Below are 18,830 nucleotides of genomic sequence, written 5' to 3' on the forward strand. Positions count from 1 at the left end.
TTTATTTTTTGGTCTTGGGTTTTATTTTATAATATTTTTTACAAGAAAATTCTTTCCATACAAAGAAATTTTTCCCATAATTTTACAAAAAGTTATTATCAAGTAGTTGACAGAAACGTTTATATACCTATAAACAAACTTATATCATTTATAAATACATTTTCATAAATTCTTTAAAAATACATTTTGTATACAAAATTTAATAGAAATAGCAGAAATTAAGAATCTATATTGTTCAAAAATTGTTCATTTCATATTTATTTTCAACCAACACATGATTTAGTTGAATTTTGGAAGCCTTAACATCAAAATTAATAATAATTGAAATGTAGAATTGCTTAAAAAATTTCCATCATGACTTTTTTGTTAGTTAATTTCTATCAAATTGTTTATCAAGTGCTTGGCATAGTTACAATTCATATGGTTTCAACACTTTTAAATATAATTCACAAACACTGAACACATTTCATTTTCTTAAGAACACTATGGTGGATCAGAATAATTATATACAGAATATGAACACATTGTCCCTTGAACACATCTTTAGTCTTAAACATCAGATTTTGAAAACATAGACCTTTGAGTTTAACCTTGTAAAACAATAGTTTAAACACACGCAAGTCCTTAACATAATATTGTATATACAATTTAGTCCCTTAACAAGTGGAATAGCTACATGACCTTCACCTTATGACCTAAGAGCATAACTTCAGATCTATATATGATTATGATTCAGTTTGAACTTTGACTCTTAATATAGTTATCAAAACTACGATCAGAATTAAAAAATTCATTTTATGCTGCATGCATATTTTTTATATTTGTTAATCATTTATGCACTGAAATAAAGTCTTCTCATCATAACTCTTGTTATTATTAAAGAAATAGCACATTTAATATTCAAAAAGTTTTGGTTTTTGTTGTTGTTTTTTTTAAAACATTTTTGTTTCTTCTTTCCAATTTCTAAAGCAATGGCATGAATTTAGCACTTTTTATTCTGCGATATATGCTCGTCTTCCTTGGTGCTACTTTACACATTTTGTATTATCATGTTGCGTTTAGAGTCATAGTTAAATCGGTTGGCCTTGAAAATGTCACTGTCGTAAAACGGTGTCAAGTTGTGAATGTTTATTTGTCTGGCCTGAAAATACAGAAAAGTCAAACATTTTTTATTGCTGTTTTTTTTGGTAGTGTTTCAGTTGCACAGATGTGTTTAAGGTCATATGGCGACTTTCCAACTTTATGGGGGAAGACCTCCATGTATTACTTCAAGAACAACCTTCCTCAATCTAGCTAGCTGGATAGCTTCCATTCATGACAGAATCTGTCCCTAGCAAGATGATGGCCAATTGATTTAAAACCTCCACCTTTTTCAATGTGTTCAACTGTTAGGTTTGAGCTTCATATAAGACTAGATCCAGTCATCACTTTGAGAAAAACCACAATAGAACCATTGATCTTCCGTAAGATATCTGGACAGCTTCATTTCATGAAACAATCCAGTTTAAAACCGCAGCATTACGGAAAAAATGGTTCAAAGTCATCTATCCTACCTAATCAGTCACTGAGGCCACAGTAAAACCAACAATCCTTAGCAATCTTGTGATGTAAACAGCCAATATTTTACACATAAATTGCACATGGGGTACAACCATCCAATCTTTAGCAAGTTAGTTTGTTTAACAGCAGATCAAAATAAATTACACATTTAGCCATCAAACTTCACTAAGATACAAAGATAAACCATTTAATAACCGCATATCCAAAATTAAGTTTGGCACAAGCATGTTCAGAATATACATACCTTGTCAGCGAGATCTTTACAAGAAATTTCAATGATTTCTTGTTCCTGTCCATACCGGTTTCTCTGGAAGGACATCTGGTCATTAGACAACTGTTTTAATATGAATAACAGCAACTCGTTGTTATCCTTTTTGAATGCTAGGTACCGACCGAATGTCTGAAAAGAAAGGACATGAATTTAAATATTAGCCTGGCTGCTGCAACTAATTCTACCTTTGCAGATCAAGATCAGCAAACACATCTATGCTGTCAGATCATGACTGTGTCTGCACTGTTCACTATAAGGCAAGGTCAATAAATATTTTAGAATCTTCCTAAAAATAATGGATTTGTCCAGATTGGGAAAAAGCAGTATTCAAACTTTAATCAGTCAAATGACCTTAAAGATCCTGTAACACATTTTTTTCATGGTTTCATTTCATAAATATGATGCTCAAATTAAGATGTGTCAATATTGTAAGTTCCAGTAAGCATTATTGATAAAGATATTACCCAATTTAACATTTCATGTAAATAAAGGGAGATAATTAGAAATTTATTTTCTATAAATTCTAAGTCAAATTTTCCAATAAGAAATGAATGCGTATAATTTATTGATTAAGGCCTCAACAGACGGTAGGATTTAGTTGTACAGCACTAATAAGAGATAAGATGTACAATTTTCAAAGCTATACATCACTTGCATTCAGACGGTAATTCTACACTGTAAGAATCATCAGAGGTATCCCTTAAAAAGGATCCCTTTACATTGATCCTTTACATACTTTACTCACTAAATACTTTTTTCGCCAGGAGTAATGATTGAAACACCTCCATTTAAATATATATATATATATATATATATATATATATATTTGAATGTGAAGCCTGACCGAGACTAAAACCTGGGACCCTCGAAATACCGTACTACGGCTCTGCTGACTAAGCTAGCTGGCAGCCTACAAACTACCTCCCCTCTCTTAATTAGAGAACAATTCAATACCGTGACATAATCATTTTCGGAATAATTTGGGATTCGAACATAACACAACTTTGGGTCTCCTCAAGAGTTTTTCAACATCATTTTTACCCCATCGTACTACTATGTTTACCTTTTAGCCCTAATTGTTCTGGAATTTCATTCATTACACCCATTATCAGGAGATAATTTGGTTATCTGTTACTTGTCATTGTGGGAGGTCTCTAAAAATCGGTACGACAAGATTTTCAAAATAGAACATGTCCTATCCCTTACATGTAGACATAAGGTTTCCAAAATCAAGAAATAGTAGCCTTCACACATTAAGATTTGTCTGTACATCTTAGTTTTAATTGGTGTTGTACTTCAAAATCCTACCGTCTGTTGAGGCCTTTAAATATAATGTGCACAAATATTTGCAGTACACATTTTACATATTCTTCGATGTTTGAAAATTGTTTTATTTGCATAATTATATACATATATAATTTTTTTCAAGTGTGGTATACACACAGTAACAATATCAATCACAAAACATACAGGATCTTTAAAACCTGAATCACGCAACCAAAGACACTTTACTCTCTCTTTGTTTTTCAGTAAAGGATAATTAAGATACTATAAATGAACATACCTTCCTCATGGTCCTCATAACGCTGAATTTCTGTGTACTGATGAAACTCTCCAACATGATTCTGATGGCCATGTTCACATCATCCTCATTCACGTAGTCTCGTAAGTGCATCTTCGCATTCGATTCTGCCATACGAATCATCGACTCTATGTGACGCACAGTAATCGGAATACTTCCAGTAGCCTTTAAATATATCAGTTAATTTGTAATCTATTGTTTAATCTTAAATACAAGTGAATGAGAAGCACAGCTACAAACGAAATACCGTGCTATTCAATATCACGTTTCAATACATTGCTACAGTTAATCTGTCCATATAAAAACATAAACAATTATTTTTCAAACAATAATATTTCAGCTGTTTTCCTGGATAACAACCAGTAATTACACTTATTCCGCAAAAGACTTCTGACCCCACATGATTTTTAAATCGGGACGAGAGAAAAATGACCACATGACTTGTTGCTTGTTATCAATTGTTATGGATGAATTTCAGCCAACCCTAGAGTGCAAATCCTAGAATGCACTCATTGTTAATAAGATATCAAAGTTGGTACCACTCTATACAGGTAATATTAAATAAGTAACAATCCCTGCTAGCATTGACTGGGATAACAACGTACCATAGACTCTCTTCTTAATTCTGCATACATTTTCGCCACTTTATCTTGATCCATTTTGTTCAACTTCGGATGTACCTTCTCCTTTGCATAAATGATGTACTTTTTCAGCAGATCTTGGGGTATTGGCTCAACGGTTGATGTTGTGTTTAAACTATTCTGTAAAATATAAATGTCATCTCAAGATCCATCATTGTACATTTTAAATGTTCCAAAATAAACATGTTATGTAAAATTACTTTCAACATTTTAATCAGAATTCATGGAGTTAAATCAATTAAAATATGTGTTCGATTTCATATCTATTAAACTATATATTCGATTTCATAAATTACATAAATGAAATATTGAAGTATTAATTAACAGGAATATTTTTCTATCTTTAGAACTTATTCTCTCCATCACAATATTATTACCCGGTATCTTCATATTTTCTATTAAATTTCTTGTGTCGGAAAACAGTGTCCGAACACTTCAAAATAGGGCATACAGAATAATGATAATTAAGGATACAAACCAGGTTTTCATCCATCTCTTCTTCAGTAGCATTTGGGTGATGTTTCATGTGGCTTCCTGTAACAAATCTCGCTAATCTTTCATCCTGAAAATTAACATGTTGACTTCAGTTATCAGTTCTCTTTCAGCCCTTTTTCCCAAAACTTGGGGAATAAAGCCTGTTTTTCTATTTTTAAATTTTTGGGGGGTGGGTGGGGGATGGGAGAGGGTTTACATCGCACAAACACAGTATAGGTAATGTGGCCACTTTCCAACTTTACTGCTTGAGGAACCTTCGGTATCCTTCCGTACATTATTTCAAGCACGAACTGGCACCCCGAGTAGAACCACTTAAGTTCTGTAACCTAGCTGGATAGCTTCCTCTTATAAAAGAATCACTGTTCCATAACCTAGTTGGATAGCTACTTTGTATGAAAGAAAACAAAATCTCCCTTTGGATTTGAACCCACAGTGGTGAGGTGCAGGTAGTTCTGAAGTCAACGACTTTTACCACTCAGCATCAAACACTGCTTCCTATCATAAGTTTATCAAGTTTCACTCACATGGCACTCTAGATGATCAATGAAATACTGTTTATACTCAATCAAATTAAAACCAAGAAACAAGTGATAGACTTATAAATCTTTATTTTTGGCAGAACTGGCTAAGAAACATCAGACCAAATGAATGATTATATGATAAATATAACTAAAACTGGAAATAAGACATAAAACATGTTAAAACCATTAAGTCTGGTGTAGTCCGAGCCAGTATGCCTCCTTCTTTTTTGGTATTGGCTTACGAGCCTAATCCCCATTAGAGGCATACTGACAAGATCTTAACCAGAAGGCATTGCTCTTCAAGAGAGGCGGGGATGGATGGTGGTGTAAAATTATTTTTCTAAATTAATGTGTGTGTGAACAAAGAGCGCTGTAGAAATCGAGAGCCTGCATACGTATTGCTGCTGATGCGGGTCCTACTTGGTTGATAAGGGAGCTAAATTTAGTCACGTGGTATTGGAAACCGGATATAGGTCAAGTACCGACGATGTAAACATCAAATTGAAAGTAGAATTAATTTAGATCTTGCATAAACTGTGTTTACTACGTAAACTTAAATTTTTACTCAATCAAATTAAAACCACGAAACAAGTGATAGACTTATAAATCTTTATTTTTGGCATAACTGGCTAAGAAACATCAGACCAAATGAATGATTATATGATAAATATAACTAAAACTGGAAATAAGACATAAAACATGTTAAAACCATTAAGTCTGGTGTAGTCCGAGCCAGTATGCCCTCTTCTTTCTTGGTATTGGCTTACGAGCCTAATCCCCAAAAGAACATGTATGATAACAAAGTGTTTGCAATCATCCAGTGTTTATTATCCATCTCATCCAACTTACAGCATTCATTTTCACCTTAATGAAATAAAACAATGAAGACAATTTCTTGCTCGAGGTAAAACTCCACTCCCTGCGAGACAACTAGAGATCAAGAAGTAAACATTCTACAGAAATGTTGTGTTACCTGCACGGGGTCCACTGTATCCCTAACAACACACAAGATATCAAATCTGGACAGGATAGGCTCCGTCAAATCAACCTGAGAGTAGAAATATCTAATAATGTTCATGGAAATCTGTTTACTGTAGAAAATACTGGACAATAATCATGAATACAGTTGTATGTACGAAACATAACAAAGTGCAAAATTTTGTGGTCTAATTAAAATTGTCCAAGAAAGAATATACACTATTTTGTCCACCAATTGTTCTATCTCATACATGTAGTTTCCCTTCAACAGAACCAAGCCATTTTCTTCTTTTTTTATATTTTTTGTTTTTATGGTGATTAGCATTTGCCACCAGTTATTTACATAATGACACAGGTGAAGGAACTGTAAAGAAACTCTACAGTTTCCAAATACGCTGTTCAACTTACATTTTCAGCAAAGGTTAGTGATGGGTCATATCGACCACCTATCGGGTTGGCAGCTGCCAGTACTGCACACCTGGCCTGTAATGATGTAACAATGCCAGCTTTAGACACTGAAATACTCTGTTGCTCCATCGCCTCGTGAATACTTGTCCTGTCTTGGTCATTCATCTATAGAAAATCAAAATTGTAACACAAAGTTAGATTTGTCCACATGCAAACATTCAAAACTTGAATAAAAAGAGTTACATTTTTTAAGGTGACAGGCACTAAACAGATGTTACAAAACTACTCATAGCTTGCCTTTCAATTCTTGAGCTGAAATAAACTTATCATGTTAGGCCATCCTTAAAAAAATGTTTGTTTGCAGTAACGCAACCTACTCACAAAATTTGCCCCTACTCAAATTTTTTTTTCGTGGTCTGGATAAAAATTATTTTTTTGTTAATCAGAAAATTATGCCTTGTGCTTTAAGGTTAATAGAAGAAATAAAATGTAGTTCTTATTAAATCAGAATTCAGTTATCAATCTATTAATTGTTACCAGATTATCAAAGCATAAATTGTCCAGCATTTTGAAATTCCATGTTTATTTGGGAGTACAGTTCAATAAAAAAAAAAAATCGACCTACCTACCCACCTTGAAAATTCTGGGTCGGGTCACTGCAAACAAACATTTTCTTAAGGACGGCCTTACATAAGCAACAAGAGCTGTCCGTAAGACAGCGCGCTCGACTTTTTTATTGCTTGCCAATAAAAAAAGTTTTTGCAGTAAAAGGCAATACAAGAATCTCTGTATTTTTAAAGTGAACAATGGCCATGAGCATTAAGATATTTAGTGAAGAATTATTTTACTGAATTGTGTGATACCCTTGAACACTGCAGCAAAGTTTGAAATGTTTAAGTCAAAAGAGGGCTGGTAAGAAAGAAAAAAAAACTAAGTCGATAAAAGGCCTTAATTTTTAAAACAAATCCTTGACAGAGTTACCTTCTCTTGCGTACAGATGGGGGTAATGATGTGAAATAGCATTAAAAGTTTCAAAGCAATATCTCAAAGGGTTAAGGCAATAAGTGGATTTTACCCATATTCAATGTATTTTCTAAGTCAAAAAGGGGCATAATTCTGTCAAAACCTTGACAGAGTTATGTCCTCTTGTCTGTTGATGAAGGTCGTGATGGTAAACAAGTATGGTCAGTTTCAAAGCAATACCTCCAATGGTTTTGAAATAAAGTGAGGTGGTACAAAAAACTTAACCAAGCTCAATACACTTTCTAAGTCAACAAGAGCTGTCCGTAAGACAGCGTGCTCGACTTTTTTATTGCTTGCCAATAAAAAAAGTTTTTGCAGTAAAAGGCAATACAAGAATCTCTGTATTTTTAAAGTGAACAATGGCCATGAAGCATTAAGATATTTAGTGAAGAATTATTTTACTGAATTGTGTGATACCCTTGAACACTGCAGCAAAGTTTGAAATGTTTAAGTCAAAAGAGGGCTGGTAAGAAAGAAAAAAAAAACTGAGTTGAGCCTTAAATAAATTTAATAGTATTAAACCCACTTTGAGAGAATAAGGTATTTTTACGTCACTCAGAACACCTTGGTAAATGACATAATAACATAATTTTTCAAGAAATCTATGCCAAGGAAGCAGTATATTTTGTACAATCAGCATAATATATAGATTTGAATTTTTTTAGATTTTTTTAAGTTTTTTAGTGCTTGCCTATAATACAAACATTGACAGTTAAGGGCCATAATTCAAATAAAATCTTTGACAGAATTACCTTCTCCTGGACATGTTTGGGAATCATGATTGTAAACAAGTATTCCAACTTTCAAATTAATATCTCAAACAGTTCAGTCAAAAAGTGGACTGGTACTAAAAACTTAACCAAGATTCTAAGTCGATAAAAGGCCTTAATTTTTAAAACAAATCCTTGACAGAGTTACCTTCTCTTGCGTACAGATGGGGGTAATGATGTGAAATAGCATTAAAAGTTTCAAAGCAATATCTCAAAGGGTTAAGGCAATAAGTGGATTTTTACCCATATTCAATGTATTTTCTAAGTCAAAAAGGGGCATAATTCTGTCAAAAACCTTGACAGAGTTATGTCCTCTTGTCTGTTGATGAAGGTCGTGATGGTAAACAAGTATGGTCAGTTTCAAAGCAATACCTCCAATGGTTTTGAAATAAAGTGAGGTGGTACAAAAAACTTAACCAAGCTCAATACACTTTCTAAGTCAAAAAAGGGCCATAATTCTGTCAAAAACCTTGACAGAGTTATGTACTCTTGTCTGTAGATGGAGGTTATGATGGTGAACAAGTATGGTAAGTTTCAAAGCCATACTTGTAATACTTCTGAAATAAAGTGGGGTGGTACGAAAAACTTAACCAAGGTGTGACGCCCTTTTCATAGAAAAGTCGAGCTAAAAACAGTTTACAAATGTTCCTTAAATTTTCTTCAATTATCAAAGAAACAGAACATTTTAGAAAGAACAAAAGTAGTTAAAAGAGAAACAACCTAAAGAGCATATTGTGAGCCACTTGTTGTAAGCAGCAGTTATTATTAACCTATAGAGCAAATTTGGACCTTTTCGCTTTAACCAGTGGTTGCCAAAATAGAGATTTCTGCAACACTGCTGTAAGACAATGGAATTAAGATGGTGTAATCTTTTCTTTTCTTTTTGCATTAAGACATACATTTTTTTGTTTGTTTTGGGTTTTACATCACATCGACACAGTATAGGTCATATTGCGATGTTCCAGCTTTACTGGTGGAGGAAGACCTCAGGTGCCCTTCCGTGCATTATTTCAGGCACGAAGGGGCACCTGAGTAGAACCACTGACGTTCCATAAGCCAGCTGGATAGCTTCCTCACATGAAAGAATCCAAAGTCCCTGTCGGGATTCGAACCCACAGCGGTGAGGGGCAAGTGGTTTGAAGTCAACAACCTTTACCACTCGGCCATGGATGCCCCTTAAGACATAGAAATAAGGGAATTAACTGTAAAAATTACATAACTACCTTATCAAACTCATCAATCAGACAGATTCCTTTATCAGCAAGCACCAATGCTCCTGCCTCAAGAGTCCACTCCTTCGATACAGGGTTTCTCTGAACATAGGCTGTCAAACCTACAGCTGAAGCACCCTGACCTGTCGTATAAACAACCCTAGGGGCAGTCTTCTCCATGTACTTCAAAAATTGAGACTTTGCTGTACCAGGGTCTCCACAAATAAGACAGTTAATATCACCTCTGACTTTATGTTTACCCCCTGGATTCTTTGGCTCCCCACCAAACACAGCTAGAGCCAGGGCTCGCTTGATGTCCTCATGTCCATAAATCGATGGTGCTATACTGGTAAATATCTGGAAAAAAGATTTCTTGACATGATTCAAAATCTTACAATCGACATAAAAACTGAATCACTAGGTCTTTTGAGTAAATACAAAATGAGAGAAATAATTTATTGTCTCATACAGACTTGTTTTTTTCCTCCATACTTTCTTAAGCAGCCAAAATACCATTTTAGAATTATTTTTGTTGCAACAAGTGCTTGCTCTTTAACATTTAATGTCTTCCTTCGCTATAATCATGTTTGATGGTGACTTTTGCATTTCAGAAATTTTATTGCTACATTTGCTTTTAATCTTAACAAGAGGGCCATGATGGCCCTGAGGTCGCTCACCTGTATATAGGCCCCCCCCACCAACCCCAACGTTGCAGGGCCAATTTAACCCAAGTGCTTTTATTTGCACAAACTTGGTAGACACCCATAAGAAGATGTTTCATGCTAAACATCTAAGCTCTAGCTCATTGGGCTTTTTAAAAGAAGATTTTTTTTAAGTTTTTACTATACACATATAGTTAAAACAATGACACCCCTGGGGCCGGGCCAGTTTTGACCCCAGGGCTTTTATTTGAACAAACTTTGTAGACACTTACTAGAAGATGTTTCTTGCTTAATATCTAAACTCTAGCTATTTGGGTTTTTTCAAAGAAGATTTTAAGTTTTTGCTATACACATATAAAGAAAATCAATGACCCCCGGGGCGGGGCCAATTTTGACCCCAGGTCTTTTATTTGAACAAACTTTGAAGACACTCACTAAAAGATGTTTCATGCTTAACTCTAGCTATTTGGGTTTTTTCAAAGAAGATTTTTTAAGTTTTTGCTATACACATATAAGGAAAATCAATGACCCCCGGGGCGGTGCCAATTTTGACCCCCAGGGCTTTTATTTGAACAAACTTGGAAGACACCTATTAGAACATGTTTGATGCTAAATATCTTAGCCATAGCTCTTTGAGTTCTTTAAAAGAAGATTTTTTAAGTTTTTACTATATGCATATAGGGAAAATCAATGACCCCCCGGGGCGGGGCCAATTTTGACCCCAGGGCTTTTATTTGAACAAACTTGGTAGACACTTATTAGAACATGTTTTATGCTAAATATCTTAGCTCTAACTCTTTTGGTTCTTTAAAAGAAGATTTTTTAAGTTTTTACTATATGCATATAGGGAAAATCAATGACCCCCTGGGGTGGGGCCAATTTTGACCCCAGGGCTTTTATTTGAACAAACTTGGTAGACACCTATTAGAACATGTTTGATGCTCAATATCTTAGCCATAGCTCTTTGAGTTCTTTAAAAGAAGATTTTTTAAGTTTTTACTATATGCATATAGGGAAAATCAATGACCCCCTGGGGCGAGGCCAATTTTGACCCCAGGGCTTTTATTTGAACAAACTTGGTAGACACTCACTAGAAGAGGTTTCATGCCAAATATCTAAGCTCTAGCTCTTATGGTTTTTTAAAAGAAGATATTTAAAGTTTTTTCTTTCGGTTGCCATGGCAACCAGAGTTCTGCATGGAATTAAATTCTTTGAACAATTTTTAAAGGTGACCACCAAAGGAACATTCCTGTGAAGTTTGGATGAAATTGGCTTAGTGGTTTATGAGGAGATGTCATTTAAAGTAAAAGTTTACGGACGGACGGACGCCGGACGAAAAGCGATCACAAAAGCTCACCCTGTCACTTTGTGACAGGTGAGCTAAAAAGAACTGTTCTTAATTCAAAGCTAGGCAAATGCATTACAGGAATTCAGCAGGTTAAGGGTTAAGAATCAATTCAAAATGGGGAAAAGTGGTGGCAACAGGTTAAGCCAGCAGCCGGAACCACTTGTCAATGGATACCTCATGCAGCTATCAAAAACCCAAGATGTCTTCATACTTACTCTTTCGCCGATTCTTTCATCTTTTGACAACTGTACAATAGCTTTGATATCCTCATCTGTCAGACTGCTCACGGCTAATTTATCATCTTTCTTTGTAATGTAGTTGGCCTGAATAACTGTGGCAAATACTGGGAACCCATTGGCTGTGTTCAATGACCCATCATAGTTGTTATGATAGACCCCAGTCATTTCCTGAATATATAATATGACAGATGCTTTAGAACTGAAACTTTTGATTCTACTACCATATATAAGAAAACTATTGTCTAAACTTTCAATTGAACTCTATTCAAGCTAGCTGAAAATAATGACTTATCTATGAGTCATTCATCAAGAGCTTGGTCCATCTCAACCATGCAGTCATTCCTGTTTTTTTTAAATTTCAATAGCTAGAAATACATAGCATAAAAATATCATCTCTTGTTTTTCAAGAACAGTTTTTATTATTATGCAAAATGACCTAAAATGAAGTGTTTAAACCATTGTAACTCAAACTTGATTTTCAATTAGACTATTTATGACCTTCATATTAGTCTGTTATGTTCAATTTGATCAATGTAAGATTTTTAAATTTTATGTTTTTAGACTTGTCAACATAAATTTTTACATTAGGTGTATTCTGTCCAACTGGCTGCTGTTAAGAGAAATGCAGTCTTCTGAAATATTGTTTTATACATATATTAAAGAAACACAACACTCACAATTTCATCTCCAGGTTTACAGTTGTCTGTTAAATCATCCAATAATATTGCATCTTTTGATCTTGGCAGTCTGCCAGCTGGCACTTTGCCAGGACTTTCCTGTAGTGTGATCCTCTGGTAGTTTTTATACAAAGTCTACAAGAACAGAAACAAGTTATTATATAAACAAGTACATCAGTCATGGTAAGGGATGCTTCCAGATTTTACTGAAAAAAAAAAAAAAAAAAAAAACAACGAACAATTAGCTTCAATGACCAAACTGACTTCAAATGAACTTGAATGAAGGTGCTAAAACAAACATCAATTTGGACTTCCAAGCAGCTGGTCTGTCAGATTTTATTAACTACAGTGAGATAGGAATCCCTTCACACTGATACACAAGATGAGATATCCTTTTATTTTCAAATTGACTGTTCATCTGTGTGTATCTGGTTTGTACTTCTCACATTTTTTTTCCATACAAATAAGACTGGTCACAACAAAAACTGACAAATTTCATTGTTATAAATTTCTCTGTTACCAATTTTTAGGAATCAAAGCATATGAAAACCAAGTAAAGTGACCACAAAGTGACCACTTACTCTTTTTATATTTTAGGCATATTTATATTCTATCCTTAACATTTTTCAATATATACTGTTGATTAATCACCATTATAACAGTCAATATTTGAAATATATAGTCAATTCAGTCAACCTAACAATGAAAATATAAGCATATAAATGTCACTTCATGTAACAGCATCGCCTATATGACTGAAATACTGTTGGGAAAAGGTGTAAAATGAAACAAACAAACAAAATGTAACAGCATTATATTAACTCAACTACTAATTAAAGGGAAGTAAATGTAAACTTATCCCATTGTCCTGCAAATGGCAATCAAGTGGAAATATGGATGAATTTGTGCAAAACTTACTGTAAAAGAGTGACAAACCTAGTTCAAGTTCAATTGTAAGTATCATTGTAAGGAATCAAAGCATATGAAACTCAGTAAAGTGACCACTTACTCTATAGTCAGTGTCTATTCTAGGATAAGAAAAACGGTCTTTTATCGAATACATTTGTTGTTTCTTTTCCCTTCTTTCTCTATGTAGAAAGGGGGGGGGGGGGGGGGGATGCTAAAATAAATGGCAGATCTATATCTTGATTGGAGAAAATATAAAGTACCAACCTGTTCCATATTGATTTCAAATGGCCCTGTGGACTGACACTCTGGACATGAACCCGGCTTCACTTCCTGTGACTGAGATTGGTAGTAAGGCCCAAGGATGAAGTTACACTTGTTACAGTCGTACTTGATGATGTTTAACTGCGGCAGAACTCCTGTACAGCTGGTAACCACACCACTTGTACGAATAAGCTGATTCAAGTGCAATTGTCTGTTGGCAGAATAAAATTTTATCAGGTTTATTAATGAATGCTATCAAACTTAATGGCACAGGGATAGAACCAGGGCAGCCTGGATTTCTATGTAGCCTGACCGTCACCCGATACTATACACTTGACTTTTTTTGTTTTACCTTTAATTCATTTCAACATTTTCAATGGTGATATTTTCTTTTTAATTAATGCAGGGCAAGATCATTGCACAAATTAATAGATTAAAGGTTAACAAAGAATAAATGCATTAACTTCAAAACGCCCACAAGAAAGAAAGACTTCTCAAGCCCAGAAAATTCTTACGTTATTAACATAGGCCCTGTCAATACTAAATTTATGGTAAATGTGCAATATTATAACAATTACACCATATTGGAACAAAAACAGTCACTACTAATAAGCCCACAATTAAATGTACCCAAGATTTTTTACATCACAGTCACTGTTACTTACTTATAAACTTATCTAGCTATTTAATTTGTCATCTCATATGTCTACAATCATTTCTATATTTATGTACACTTACCTTAAAGATCTAAGTTCTTCAATGAGAGGTAACTCCGCAACTCTTACATGTATTTCTTTAGCTATTCTCTCATAATTAGGGTACATACTCAATACAACTTCTTTTGCTGCCTACAAGTAAGAAAAAGTTGGGACAAATGAAGCACATTATACAACAAATTACCTGCAAGTTTAAATTTTACCTTTAGCATACAAATTCCAGAAATTTACTGTAATATTCATAATGCTCTTAAATCAACTTCCCAACCATTATGCAGTTTTCTTTCTTTCATTTTTTTCTCTTATTTTTTTCCACTGAAGCTGAAAAGGAAGATCTTAAATACTTTGTGTTTCATGAAAGTCGAATTTCCAATCCTAATTAGCTCATCTTCCTTATAAAAATGTGCCTATATAGAACTTTATTTAAATCATACTTATGAGCAAGTCCAGTGTTTTTTTTCACCAAAATATTCGGCGAAATTCAGCCCCATTCCCCCCTCAAAATAGTATATTTTTTTCCCCTCTAAAAGCCGAAATTTCCCCCTCATATGACAGCCAAAATTTGCCTGCAATGGATACCATTGTTTTTGCGTATAACTGCCGAAAAATGTTTTATATTAAGCCTGTAAGACTTAATGTTAAGCAAAGTTGTTTACAAATTGTTCCCGGGTATGTAAGGGGAACTACTCCTGGCGTCCCAACAAGTTTAACATGCGACTCTTTAAATTCTGCTGTCAATATTTTAGATCCGTATATTAAGAAAAAGCGACGTATTTTAAACTTGTGTTGCAAGAGTTGTCTCCTTTTCTAATCACTGGAAAGAAAACAATGTCAAACAAAAGTAAATCTTAAAGTGGTATGTGATGTATTAAAATATGCATTGGATTTGTTTTTGTTTCTTCATTTGCGAAGAAATAAAATTCCCCCTCATTTTGCATTTTTCCCCCTCCAAAGGGCACCGACCCCCTTCCCCAAAAAGTGAAAAAAAAACACTGAAGTCAATTCCTTTTCAAGGAGACAAAATTGTCTGATCCGAGATAATCCCGAGTATACAATCTGCTTCAAAACTTTTCTAATTTGACAAATTATTTATTAGAACTCTTTCCAGCAAATAACTGTTTCTATACACTTTTAACCATGTGACTACTTATTAGGTTATTATTATCAAGAATCATTCAACATACTTCATCAAAATTCTGCAGCATTTCAGTTGGCGCTTCAGGAAGGAAGTATGCTAGAACCTGTTCTACAGAAGCCAACATGTTGTAGTCAATAATCAAACTCTCCTTGTTACCTGAAATATACATTTTAGTATTAGATTTAACACAGCATTAACCCATGTTCATACTGGACAGTCTGAGATGGAGGCACCCGACGAACAGACAAGGGCAAAGCGATATGCCCCCCAAACTAAGTGAAGGCACTAAAAAAGTAAATTCAACAAAATCCACTATTTTTCTTATGTAAACTATTAACATACTTTTGTTTCTGTTCATCTAGCCTTAATTGTGAGAACATGTGCCCCTCTGTGTACCTAGCAAGACCCAAAATCCTGCATCTTACAATAAATGGTATCACAATTAATAAATTCATCACTATACAATACATTGCAGCACCCATTCAAAACCTCTTCATCTTACTCATCCTATCAGGTCGCAACCATTCAAAGGTGCCACTATACACATTACTTTTGTTACAAGACTGGCACCAGGGTAGAACCAGTGACCTTTTGTAAAGGTAGACAATAGCATTCTAACATGAAAGAATGATAGCCCATCAGACAGGTTATAAACCTGCAGATATTGGGAGCATGTGACAATACATTTGCTTCAGACTACAAACACACTCGGCCATAAAGGTCTTACCTTTTATGATAAATGACCTTACCTTCAACCATTTGACGAATTTTCTCCCTGTACACATTGTGTCCCTTTGCGTCAACAAATGTTCTAAGGAAGTTCTTAAATCTGTTTTTAATTTCTGTTTTTGGAGCCAACATGGATACCCATTCTCTCACTGAATGACCTTTCATGTCTTCAAGATTTTCAATGCTTTCTATCATCTAATAAAATAGAACAAACAAGTTTTCTTAACACTTACTCCAGTAAATCGGTGTATAATCTATTTTGCATTCAATTTGAATTGTTCACTAATTATTTTTTGAAAAAGAAATTTCTTTAGAATTCTTTCAATAAATGGATAAAGTAAACTTTGCAGCAGTGTAGAAAAAATAAGTATTTTAACTTAAATACATAACTTTGCAAATTAAAACTACTAATACTGGTGATATTTCTACAACTTTACTCCCACAATATTTTTTAATATTGATTTGTTCTTTCTTTAATCTAGTACAGACTTTCTATATCTAATAGGATTTCTGTGCTGTCTGACCAGGGTCTGCAAGTAATACAGGATTTGCAATTTTTCCTAATAATGATGAATGGTTTTTCCTGATCAAAAGATGGGCATGTTCATTTAAGATATTTAGTGGAGTTAAGAAGTCAAAAATGTCAGATAATCTATATCTATTCTGGCGTAATGGTCAACTTATTCTTACTGCTAGCATTACATGTGTAATCATAAACATTTATCAGCTAAGCGAAAAATAATTGTACCTCATCATCCTCCATTTCACCCTCGGCAGCTCTCTCTGCCCTCCGATGTTTACGAGGCCGATCATCTTCTTCGTCAGATTCATCTAAAATGTACTTAAATGTATAAACTTCACTTTCTCTGGATAAGTTTTAGATACTCAACTCATTGCTTTTTATATTTTTCCAGAGTAATTTCATCAAGGAAGTACAGTTATGGCAAAGTTATGAAACCACTTGTCACCAGACTTCCCGAAATACGTCGGTCCGACGGACATGTCCGATAAATTTTGATCAGGTCCGACAATTTTTTATTCCGGATCGGTCCGACTGTCCGGCTTTTATCCAAGCCGCATGTATACAAAATGGCGTCGCTAAAGGTGCCAAACCTGGGAATAACCGAAAATATACGTCAGAAGAGTGCGCAGAACAGCAATAAAAGGATGAAAAGAATAGACCTGAGACAAAATTTAATGAAAAATGGAAGCAGAACCATGAATCATTGGTGTATGACAGGGAGGAGATGAAAATGCGCTGTACGGATTATGCCGATTTTTACGGCGAAAAAATAAAAAACAAAAAGTGTCTTAGAAATACAAACACAAGTTTTTCTTTGATTTTGATCAATTTTATTTGGTCCGACAGATTTTGTTTCGGTCCGACAGATTTTCGTGGTTTGTCAGACCGAATGTCTGACAGTTTTTTTCAACTTTCGGGAAGTCTGTTGTCACAGTCTCATTTTATTTATGTTACCAGTTTCAAGTATCTCTGTTGTGGTCATATGGCAATTTTATAGTTCACAAAACTTCATAGCTATGCGGACAGTTCTCTCTCTCTGCCAGCTACTTTTGCCAAACCGTCATAAATGCTGGCTACTCTGAAAATTACCATGGACAGCACTGTTCTGGCAGAGTATTCCAAATAACACATGCATTAGAATAGAACAACATGAAAGAATTTAAATTCAACAGTGAAGAAAGATCAAGTCATTTACAGTCAGCAACTAAACTAAGATCCACATACACATCGATATTGCTTCAACAAAATGGCCAAAACATTCTAGCTTAAACATCACCAAACAATCTTTAATGACTTTCTTTGAAGTGGGAAAATAAAACTTTCTTTTTACCATACATAAGGCCTCTTCTCATTCGACCGGTCAGTCTACCCTCCTCTTTTTCTCGCTGACGTATTTCTCGTTCAGCAGCCTGTCGCTGGCTCTCTGATATATCCGAGTAGTCATCCTCATCATCCAGGTGTTCTTGATCATAAACATCTAATTCTGGGATTGGACGGTAATCTCTGAAATAAAGAATTAAAGTTTAAACTTTAATGAAGAAAAAATATAACGACAGAAATACCTCTCCTTATATCAATAACCATCTGAAACTTAATATGTTTATCAAATTCACTATATACTAAAGTCACACAAGCCTGTTTAACATTTCTTTAGAATCTGTTATAAAAAGGGGCACATTTTTTCAAAAACTAATTCTTTCAAAGAATAGTGGAACTAAAAATAAGCCTGAATCAATACAATTCTTTACTATGATATTTTATGATGAAATAATTACCTTTCCAGGTTATCACCAAACAACTCTTCTCCATCATCCTCTTCCTGGACAGGCTCATTATCTCCAAGAAGTTCAGAATCATCTTCAAATGGCGGTAAATCACGACCAGGACTGGATGTTAAAGGATCACGCCCACGGCTCCTAGTTGATCTTGGACTAGTAGCAGTTGAGAAAGGGTCAGAAGATGTTTCATCCTTTAAAAAGAATTTATGAATTAGTCACCGACTATTCTTTCTATTACCTTCTTATAGTAACATTGTGATTATCAAATATAACTCTGCACCATGTTTGTTACAAGTTAATGATCAATTAGGGTTTAAATTTTTTTTTTATCTCAGTTTGATCAACCCTTTTTTAAAAAAAAAACGATTTTGTTTTTTTAGAACGATTTAA

The 18,830-nt window shown here is 34.3% G+C and overlaps 1 protein-coding gene across 1 annotated transcript; it reads right to left on the reverse strand.

The window, feature by feature from the left end:
* On the reverse strand, positions 1 to 18,652 carry LOC132733571 (DNA replication licensing factor mcm2-like; the record flags this gene model as incomplete). Its single annotated transcript, XM_060720232.1, has 17 exons — positions 1 to 1,141; positions 1,805 to 1,960; positions 3,396 to 3,578; positions 4,019 to 4,174; positions 4,533 to 4,616; positions 6,044 to 6,118; positions 6,457 to 6,621; positions 9,473 to 9,817; positions 11,686 to 11,877; positions 12,387 to 12,521; positions 13,560 to 13,767; positions 14,295 to 14,404; positions 15,457 to 15,566; positions 16,160 to 16,334; positions 16,888 to 16,970; positions 17,993 to 18,165; positions 18,438 to 18,652. Coding segments are annotated over 17 exons (2,676 nt in total), but the record flags the coding sequence as incomplete, so codon positions are not given.
* Positions 18,653 to 18,830: the final 178 nt, after the last annotated feature.

This window comes from Ruditapes philippinarum, unplaced genomic scaffold (genome assembly GCF_026571515.1).
Source record: "Ruditapes philippinarum isolate M1 unplaced genomic scaffold, ASM2657151v2 ctg1009_1_1_1_1, whole genome shotgun sequence".
Taxonomy (NCBI): Eukaryota; Metazoa; Mollusca; class Bivalvia; order Venerida; family Veneridae; genus Ruditapes; species Ruditapes philippinarum.